Here is a 10,825-nt window from a genome sequence, read left to right on the forward strand (position 1 = left end):
CGATTTATTTTTTGAGATAGCTTCTTTCACTGAACCTAAATTCATTGATTGACTAGGGCAGCTGACCAACCAGCCTGAGGAACCCGCCTGTTTCCCTGCGCCCCAACACATACACACACACACACACACACACACACACACACACACACACACACACACACACATACATACTTGCACACCACATATGCATACATTCACACATATACACACACACACACACACACACACACACACATACATGCACACACATGTACATACACACTGGGGACGTAGATGTGTGCTACCACACCCAGATTTTTTACATAAATTCTAGTGGTCAGATCAGGTCCCCATGCTGGCAAAAGGACTTTACTGCCTGAGCCATCTTTTGACCTCACTCCAATTAAATTTAAATTATCCAGTTAATCCTTTTCCAATAAATAGCTCAACAAACTATTTTCTAATGTTGCTGTGGCAACAGTTTTATGTTAGCTTTACACAAGCTGAAATCATCTGAAAGATATGTGTCCGTAAGAGCCAGCTGTAGGGCATTTTCTTAACTAGTTATTGATGTGGGAGGGCCCAGTCCACTGTGGGTGGTGCCATCCCTGGGCTGGTGGGCCTGAGTTCTATAAGAAAGCAGGCCATGGGAGCAATGCAGGAAGTGGCACTCCTCCATGGCCTCTGCATCGGCTCCCGCCTCCAGGTCCCTGACCTGTTTAAGTTCCTGTCCTGGCTTCCGTCAGTGATAAGACTATTATATCAAAGTGTAAGCCAAATAAAGCATTTCCACTGCAACTTGCTTTGGTCATGGTGTTTCATCAAGGCCATAGTAACCCTGACGCTCGGACAGTTGCTGAGGAAAGAGGTCCGATTTCTAATGCTATCCTTACAGCACATGATCTCCGAAGTGTTTGCTTTATGCCATGCCTTCCCCTTAGCTACAGGGAATCTCCAACCTCAGAGTAGGTTTGTGACCTATAAATTAGTTGTCAAAGCTCCAACTGCATTTTTCCAGTGAAAATGTCAGTCCCAGTAGTGGCAGGACATGAAACTTAGCATACTGTCTGAGTCGCTGTTCTATTTCTATGAAGAGATACCATGACCTAGGCAACTCAGGACTAGTCAGATATCACCATGATGAGAACATGGCAGCACTCATGGCCCTGGAGTGACATCTACATCTTTTCCTGATCCAGAGACAGAGAGACAGAGAGACAGAGAAAGAGAGACTGGGCCTGGGAAGGGCTTTGCAAGGCCACACCTATTCCACAAAGCCATGCCTACGTGAGCCTATAGGGGCCCTTCATAGTCAAACAAGCCACCACACACACCAGCCTAGCCTCTGAATGCCATTTGGCCCAGGAGTGGGTCTGAGCTATGGTAAAATCTGCTGTTCTTGCTGAAAGCGTGCTGGATCCCTGAGAGGCTGGGGGTAGGAGGTAGAGTGGGAAAGGATGTGGTTCAGAGGATGTGTGGGTTCGAGAGAGGGGAGAGAAGGAAGAACATGCGATGCAACTCTGGCTGCAGCTTCTAGGAATCCCTCGGTTATCCCTGCCTTCACTATTAGCGCCTGACCCACATCCAGGCGCACTTTCCTTCTGTGACTCAGCACTGTTGGCAGGTTGGGCCTCCCAACGCTTGTCACAGGAGCCGTCTGTATACTGAGGGATGTTCGGCTGCAGCCTAACACTAACGCCAGAAGCACTCCCTCCTCCCAGTTATAACCCAAAATATCTCCAGGTATTGCCAAATGGCCTGGGAGGCAAAATCACCCCGACTGTGACCCACAACACTCATCCCAGTCAGCAGTTTCCAGTTTTATGTGTATAAGAATCCTGTAGCGTGCTTAACAAAATGCAAGCTTCTAGGGCCCTGCCTCAGATCTTCCGGTCATGGATGTAGGCTAGAAATCTACATTTTTAACAGATGTAGAGGCTCCTTGGAAGACTTGTGGGAAAAGCACAGTGAGGAGTCAGTAAGATAAACAAATGTCTTCACAGTCAGAAGGTTTTTACTCTATTGCTCTGAGGAATTAGAGACTTGGAGAGAAGGTTCCACTAGGGCTAAGGGAGGGGACATGGTCAGGTACCGAGGTCAAGTTTAGTCACACACACACACACACACACACACACACACACACACACACACACACACACGCACCCCTAGCCTCTAATATACCCACATATACCTAGACCTTTGAATGTCCACCCCTCTCCGTGTGACAAGTTTTGTACAAAGTTCTTTCACATTCTTTTGTCATCTCAGGCTGTCCCTAACTGCCTGAGAAAGTTTATCAGGTTTAAGCAAAATGTAATTTTGAAGTTTATTGCTCCCTAACTACTGATGAACAAAGTAACTTCTGACACACAACTCCTTTGTGAATAAGGACAGCCTGTTCCAGAATTCTGCCACATCTATAGGACAGGAAAGGCTGTTCCCACGGAGGAGGCAGGATCCCTCCCTCAGGTCTGTCCCCAAGAACTTCTTGTCACACTGGATACAAGAAAGAAGTTCCTTGGTGTTCACTCCAAAAGGCATCTCGGCTTGTCTATCAGGTTTGCACATTCGGAAAATGAAAGATAAAGGGGTTGGAGATTCCTTCACCCAGCCATGCCACAGGCAGATGTATAAACCTAGCCACCTTGGGGGTGAGTGGGGCTGGGCGGAAGGGGTGTAGAGCCACCTTGACCCATAAGTCAAGTGCAAGGGCAGGTGTTCCCCTGACGATTGAGCTGTGTTTTGGGAACCATGGTTGGTTCTTCCTTGTAGCATGGTAATGAGTCAAAGTCATACACATGAGAGGAATTCATAGTCGCAAATGGTGGTGAGGGACCTCAACACATTGTGTCAGTCTGCTCTGACAAGGACACATGCCACCCCCAAAATTCTCCTTAAACCAGAGCCCAAGGCAAAGCCAGCGTTCTTTGGGGCCTGCTAAGGTTTGGATAAGGTTTGAATGCGTCCTCAAAGATTGAGGTGTTGAAACCTGCTGAAATGTGGCGCTGTCAGGAGGTGATGGGGCCTTTGAAAACTAGATCCTGATGGGAGAACGGGACAGGACTGTCTGTGCATGCATTCCCTTGGAAAGTTTTCATAGTACCCCAGTTAGTTCCCACAAAAGTGAATTGCTAAAAGAGAGAAAACCTGGACCATAAATCATCCTGGCTTACCTCTCCAATAACCTCTGCCACACGTTTTCTCGGAGATGCCGTCCACCACCTTACAATAAAGTTGCGCCAATACGGGCTCCCTGCCACTCTCCACGTTCTCTTTTACTATCTTAGTACTATTCTAAGACAAATCTCTTACAGGAAACGTTTTCCTTTTGATCTTTCGAAAGTACGTCCGCCATCTTAACCAGGTAGGGCCACCTGCAGTAGCACATTTAACAGAAGGACGAGGAGACATGAGCTGAGCTTAGGAAACAAGAGTGTTACCCAGTTCTATGGACTCCGGCAGTAAGGAGGTGTGTGGTTTGTGGCAAGATGATACTCACAGCTGAGCCTCCATTTGCTCAGGGTCAGGGCTTAGCCTGACTGAGCTCTGTAACTGCCTTGCCCTATGGTGTGAAAGAACTGGATATCAAGGGATGTGTGAGCCTGTAACGAGAAACCACTTTACACAGGCAATGTCCTGCTCCCTGTACCCCACTCCCTACCCTTACACCACCAGCTCCACTCAGACGTAATAAACTTGTCCTGTATCCTCAGCCAGCTAAGGGTCACACAGCAAGAGACAAGGATCACCCTCTGTGTCCCTGAAGTCATTCCTTCTACTGGCCACCAAGAAGCTACAAATAATGTCCTCCAGGACGCTCTAATAACAGAGATCCTGACAATAGAAGTGCATGGAACGGGAGCTCTGGACTCAAGCTCCAAGACTGCATTTTGTACTTTAAACAGGGCCACACAGTGTGTGTGTGTGTGTGTGTGTGTGTGTGTGTGTGTGTGTGTGAGAGAGAGAGAGAGAGAGAGAGAGAGAGAAGTGACTCACCCAAGGTCATGTAGTCAGTTAATATCAGAGTCATTGCTTCTAGTTCAGTCCTCTAAAGAGAAGGGAGACCTGGAGCCACCCACAGTTTCTGGGAGATGAGAGCACTGCCCTTTGTGTAACTGGGAGACAGGAATGCCACCCTTTGTGTAACTCCTAGTCCTAGGCTCTCCCACAAAGACAGAACTGTAAGTTCACATGTAGCATGGTAGACTAAATCCAGTTGAGATAAAGAAGATTCAGAGTGGCAGCTCATTGGCTCATGAACCAGATACAGACAGGAAACATATTGGGGAAGGGGCAGGCTGTACTCCTTGTGTGTATGTTGCAGGAGGAAATTATATTTACAAAGGACAGGAAGAAACCCCTCAGCCCACGCATGGCTGCTGAACACAAGTAGGCCCGTGTGAGCAGACAGATAATTGGGATGAGGCCGTCCGATAAGCCAGCTACTCCTGCCCATGCACGAGAGGATTTGGCCATGGACACCAGGCAGAATGCTGTGTGAACAGTGGCACCACAAAACACCGAGAACTATTGGCACCTACCAGAAGCTGTAAGAGGCAGGGTAGGATTATTCTCACAGACCTTTGGTAGAGAGGTGGCCCTTCTAACGTTTTCACTTGGACTTTTTGACTCCTTTATTAAAAAATGTATTTGTTTTTATTTTACATGTATTAGTGTTTTGTCTGCAGGTATGTCTGTGTGGAACCCATGCAGTTCCAGACAGTTGTGAGCTACTTCGTGGGTGCTGGGAATCCTCTGGAAGAGCAGCCAGTGCTCCTAACCTCTGTGCCATCTCTCCAACCCCCTTCACGATCCCTTAGCTCTAGTAAAGTCCTGTCGCATAAACCACCCGGTTAGTGGCACTTGCCACAGGAGCCCTGAGATGCCAGTCTGGGGCAATGATTAAGACAGGCTGGGGGGGCGGGGTTAGTCTATAATCGTGCAGATGTGCAGCCAGGCCAGATGTGTGAGCTGACCCTGGAAAAGAGCTCTCCTGAACAGCATGGCGCTTCATCTACCTTGCTCCATCAGGAAGCTTCTAGGCCACATGCCTCGGGGAGGGGAGGCTAATGAGAAGAGAAGGGGTGTGAGTGAGGCAAGCCTGGATGGGAACCTTGGATTGTTCTGGGTACCTTGAAGACCAACCGCCGAGGAGGAAAGTACCTTTAGAAGGCCGCAGAGACACGAGACCACTTCACGCAAACGTCACTACTTCACACTCTGCAATGAACGTCACCCACTCCAGTACTTTACCCAGACTAGTCGTCCCATTCCTGGTTTGGTATCTCACAAAGAAGAGGTTGCAAGAGAAACTTGCAAAAGAATCGAAATCTGGGCTTAAACAAAAGTTCCTTTAAAAAATTAGCTATTAGGAGGCATAGAAAAAATTGATAGCATTACCAATTCTACATCATAAAACCACAAGAAACCACTTCTTACAAAGGCTGTTCGACCCAAAGCCAACTCTAACTTCGGGTGGGTGGGAAACGGAGTCTCTGCTGCAACGAATGAGGACGTCACCACAGTGGTGGTTCTGACACCAGGATGCAGCCTCTCCCCACAAGTGACTGCCTCTCCACTGACTCTGCCATCACATCTCCAAAGTGTCACTAACATTTGAAACAGGACACTGACCTCCACCAGGACAAGATCACTTCCGATGCTCAGGGTTAGGCTATTTCATTGACCAACGTCCGGTTTCTATAACAGATCCTGCAACATGATTGGCTCATGGTACGCGTAGGTCAGACAAATGAGTGGCTGGGAATAGACAGTATTAGTCACACGTGTGGAAAAGGGGGTGGGATGTGGGGGCTCCTTTCCCTACAACTATTGTACCTGAGTCCTCACTGGCCCATGCCCACTTGTCCTTCAGGATATTGCTTGACCCTTGACCCGATCTATCACTCCACTCAAGCTTCTATTCTCATCTCCATGTGCTTGTTGCTATAGACAAGAGCACGGCACAATCACGCTGTGTCTTTCTCAGTACAATATTTTTCAATGAAAATTAAGAGGCCGGTGCTTCGCTTTTAAAAATTGGTTCACATCCCAATAGAATTCTCAAGGACGGAATGCCAGCCAGGGTGGATGGACTCTGTGGAGAAGAGAGCTAAGAATGGTAGATAGGAGGCACGAGTCCAGATCTCACTCCGCTTTTTTGAGTTGAAAATGTACTCCTCTGTGACACCTCTGAGACATTTTAACTTGGTAACGTGACAAATGAAACCCTTTTGTCTTTCAAGTTAGGATCTATAAATATTGGGGTATTTTAGGCTTTGTGAGAAAAGCAGCTAAAACTAGAGATGCACATCACAATATCATAGCAAAATTGTGAGCACATCTGGGTTATGGGGTCAGCATTTCTCCTGGGGTAAGTTATCGCCACTGTGAGAAGACAGCTGGTGTCCTCATTAAGAACCCAGAAACACTGGTAAGGGGACCTCCCAGGGACTGAAGGTAGGACTCAGAAGGCGGTAAGCAGGTGCCCAGAGCCCAGGTTTGGGAGCCACTCCAAACCATAACCTTTACTCCATAAAGGTTGGCACCCTACAGCTTGAAAGTGTTCCGTGCTTCCGGACTTTCCACGAACAGATGCAAGCCTGGTTGCAGTGCACTACTTGCTGTGGAGGTAGAAGCTGGGCTCCACGTTCCTCAGGGGCAGTAGGTATCAGTTTACCAAGTCTGCTCCAAACCTGTTCCCTCTGCAATCCTTCCAGCACCCACCCCCTCCGAGCATTCCTCGAGCCCGACGGTGTCAGTGTGCAATGTAGTCAACCACTCTCCCACCTTCAGTTCTGACTTTTTAAGCTCAGTCAGTGCTGGGTCTGATGAGACCGCTTACCTGTACGCCAGCACCTCTAGATATCATTGTCATTATCTGAGAAGTCAAATGCAAACTTATGAGTCCCCTTCCCAATTTACTCTGCTGTCTCTGGCCTCCTGATATCACCCGGGACTTAACTTTGGAAGTTACTCTTCATTCTCTAGTCTTCGTCCTAACTCATCTACACCCTCCATGAAGAACAGCAAGCATTCTCGCTGGCCTCGGGGATTTCTTCCTGCTTCAGCATGAGTTAGATAAAGCATCGATGGACCTTTTAAAACCTACACTCACGATAGAGGACCTTGCTCACCAGGGTTTGCAGCCTCTTGACTCGGCCCTTGAAGAGCTTTGACGACCTCCCTTTCTCCCCTGCTCTAACTTGTTCAGTTCGAGAGGTCTAGGTGCTAGCCATCACCTCCACCTTCCCACACCCTCTCTAGGACAAACCCCAGACTCCCCCGAAGACCCCACAGTGACTTTGATCCTGCTCTTACACCTGTCCAGAGTCAACCTTTCTACCATGGAGACTTGCCATTGTCAGGACACATCTTCTCATAAATCTCAGAACCCGACTACGTCCCCCGGTGCCCTCCCGCCCTCCCGGGTTCCTTAAGTATTCTCATGAATGCACCAATTGCTAAACACTCATTGCTCCCGTGTAATCTATCACACGTGTGTAAGTTGAGATCTGGGCTCTAAAAGATGGACGCTGAGGAGCTGCATCTCTAGTCACTCATATATCGGTTGGGCAAAGACAGACACAACATCAAGGACCCTGACTTTAGACACTCACATGGGTCAGGCCTAACTCCCACTGGGTGGGTGAGTGCTACATCCAGCTCCAGCTATAACAGGACTTTGCTAAACTTTCAGACGTGCTTGTTAAATGTCAAATTAAAAAAAAAAAAAGAAATTAGATCAAGTCAAAACCCTTTAATACCACACGTCCCAGTTGCCAAGGTTGCCATCTTGTCTGTCTGTGAGAAGCTGTCTGCACTAACAGCTGCCTCCAAGTTAGCAACAGCTCATACCCTTGGAGCAAAGTGGATCTGACTCGGGTATGTGCCTGTAGGCCAGACTCAGAAATCTGTATGGCCAATTCTCCCTTCAGTTGATCCAACGGTAAGTCTTCTTGTAATCTAGAGCCAGACAGGTTAAAGCGAGGGCCCGCAGAGAGCACAATTGCCCTTCCTGTGAGTGTTCAGGGAGCAGGCCTTAAGGGACTTACCGTCACACAGTAGTTGAGACCGTTCCCCAACAGGTGCTGCAGAGGAGGTCCGTCCTGCTTGCTCCTTGGGTTTGGTTCTCCAGGCCCAGGCAGTGGGCAAGTATCAGGACGCAAGGAGGTGGGCCTGCGTCCCACCTGGTCCGGAAGAGGTGTAGGTGCAGGCCCAGTATTATTCAGACTGGTTTCTGGGGACGCTGGGCTGCTTGGAGTCTGATCCTGGTTCTCTTGGAGCTTCAGCCGGGGCACCTGTTTCGAACCCAGGCAGAAGGTTTTCAGACTCAGAAAAGTGACGGGGTTGGCCAGCTTCATGCTTGCCATACGGGGAATCAAGGTGCACAGCGCGGTGGGGCTCTCCTGGTTGGGCACAGTGGCATCTTCAGCAGGCAGGTGAGGGGTCAGGGCTGCGTAAGGAGGTGGTGATGAGCCCTTGTTTCCAACCGAGCCTCCGGGGCTCCCTTCGTCCAAAGACGTGATGGACTCGTTCCGAAAGCGGCTGTACTTGGTCCTGTGAAGCATCCCCAGGTGCCCAAAGAGTCCTACATATAGCGTGAGTCCTGCCTGGCTGTCCTGGCTGCGTTCTCGCATAGCCTTGGCAGTGCTGAGACGGAGCACCGCAGTCTAAAGTGCCTCACAGTCCAGTAGACCCACACCACAGTCACCTCTCACTTCTGCTCTGGCGGTCACCCGCCCGGGTCTCAAGCTGCTCAAGGATGACAGTCCCGGAGGACGCCTCCCCAGCTCTGATTGCAGGCCCTTCCAGGCCCTGGCAGAGGCCCTCGGAACGAAGGGGGTGGGGGAGGGGGGTCCTCGCCCCGAAGTCCCGTCCCCCAGGCTGGGGCAGCGGGTGCCACCACGCCTCTAGCCTTAGCAGAAATATTTCGCCCCTTTCCCTCTGCGCACAGGAACTTTCAAACCTGCTCCCTCCAGCTCCCACGGGGCGGGGCAGGGACTAGCCCATTAACCCTTTATTTGTTCCCGCGATTGTTCATTTCAAAGGGAAAAATAAAAAAGCACATAAGAGTCAAAGGCTCTTCTGTATGGGCTGGGGTTATGACGGCTGCCCTCTCTCGGAGGATCTTGGTTCTGGGCCACCAGCCAGGAGTCCTAGCGACGGGCGCTGGTTCGCATTGTTCCTCCAGCTTGAGGTCCGGGCATCCTCGGTGCAGCTCGGGTCCGATCCCGGCCGGCCCACCCCTACTCAGGGCGCCCTTCCCTCCCGGACCCTCCTGCAGTCTTTTTTAGGAGGAGCCTGTGCGCGGCAGAAGGCTGAGTTGAGCGGATGATACCCAGGCTGTTGAAATTTTTATGAATGAACTTTGCCGAATGAATTTCCCTCGTTGTGTAAGAGCTAATAAATCTGTGAATGGAGCCGAGAATAGCTGTAATTGACTGACCCGTTTGGGGCGGTGCGGGGAGGGGGGGTTCTTGGTTTTCATCCAATCAGGCTGCAGCTTCATGAGTCATGCACCGTGAATATACTAACTAGTAGCCGGGAGAAAAGAAGCCGGGCAGAGAAGAGGGAGGGTAATATCTGATGAATGGGTTAAAAGTAAAGGCAATCTTCGCTCCTGGATCGTCTGTATGCTGGGAATCAGAAGGTTAAAAATCGATTTCCTTTGTTAAGATGGGGAGGGGCGAGAAAGGAGCTGGAAATTAGATATATTGTTCCATGGACATTAGGGCATATGTTACAAAAAACAACTCGTGTGCGAAACCTAGAGTCATTTTTCTTAGGAACGTTATTTTTTTTTAATTGATTGCCTCCCCATCTTCCGTCTGGTGCAATTTCCTGAGCCCATCAAATGCCCGGGGAAGACGACCGTAAAGGCAGAACACACAGGAAGCCAGAGCCCCAGCTGGGCAGAGGAAATGCAGGTTCATTCGGGAGCTGAGGAGAGGGAACTGCTGAGACCTCGGGTGGGGGCGGGGTGAGATCTCCGGGAGGAAGCCGCTGAGGTTGCATTTCTCTGTGAGCCTTGGCTCTAGTACCTGAGACTATTCATGATTTCCAATGCTAAGGCAGCAGCCAAGAGAATCTGGGAAGAAGGCCACCTCACCTTCTCACTGACCATGGCTCTTAGCTCTCCAGTGCTCAGGACTTAGCCTGAACTCTGGGGCCATCCACACACAGGTTTGAATGAAACCAGTGCAAGTGACCAGGAGACAAAGCCGCTTCACCTCGGAGCTTCCTTTGTGCTTAGGCTTAGAATGGCTTTTCAGTATCTGCTAACTTTGTGAGCATTTGTGGCTTCCTATGTCTTCCTTTCTGACTTTCTGTTTGCACCTCAACATTTGGTAAATATGAAGGGAATGACTAACTCAGAACTCAGATGACCGGGACCTAGGGAGACAGAATAAGGTAAGACTGAAAGAATCCACTGGGTACCTCTGGCTGCTGTCCATGCCTCTCTTTCATGTCCCCTGCCTTCTCCTCTGGGTCCCTCCCTTCCATATGCCATGCCACAGTAACATCCTACTGCCTGGAGAGGAGTCCCTTCCTGTCGGTGAGTGGTAATGACCTTGTCTATGAGAAGCAGCTAAAGAATGGCGTGAGGAGGCTTATGAAATGGCTACAGTCCCTTTAAAGCCTTCTCATATGCTCCAGAGAGCACCTGCCTCCCGCAGCATACTGGACAGCCTTTTTAAAAGGCAGCTGGCGAGATGGCTCGGCGGTTAAAAACACGCACTGCTCTTACAGAGGACCCGAGAGGGTGTGTGTCAGGCGGTGCACAGCCCCTCTAGCCCAGAGGATCTGACATCCTCTTCTGGACTCCATGGCCACACACACACAC

The 10,825-nt window shown here is 49.8% G+C and overlaps 1 protein-coding gene across 1 annotated transcript in view; it reads right to left on the reverse strand.

Moving 5' to 3' along the window:
• Shc4 (SHC adaptor protein 4) overlaps positions 1 to 9,324 on the reverse strand; it is a 94,169-nt gene extending 84,845 nt beyond the window's left edge. Inside the window, exon 1 of the mRNA XM_032904121.1 lies at positions 8,034 to 9,324. Coding sequence (XP_032760012.1) covers positions 8,034 to 8,618 — 585 coding nt within the window. The 5' untranslated portion in view covers positions 8,619 to 9,324. The remainder of the gene's footprint in view (positions 1 to 8,033) is intronic.
• Positions 9,325 to 10,825: the final 1,501 nt, after the last annotated feature.

Source organism: Rattus rattus, chromosome 5, assembly GCF_011064425.1.
Source record: "Rattus rattus isolate New Zealand chromosome 5, Rrattus_CSIRO_v1, whole genome shotgun sequence".
Taxonomy (NCBI): Eukaryota; Metazoa; Chordata; class Mammalia; order Rodentia; family Muridae; genus Rattus; species Rattus rattus.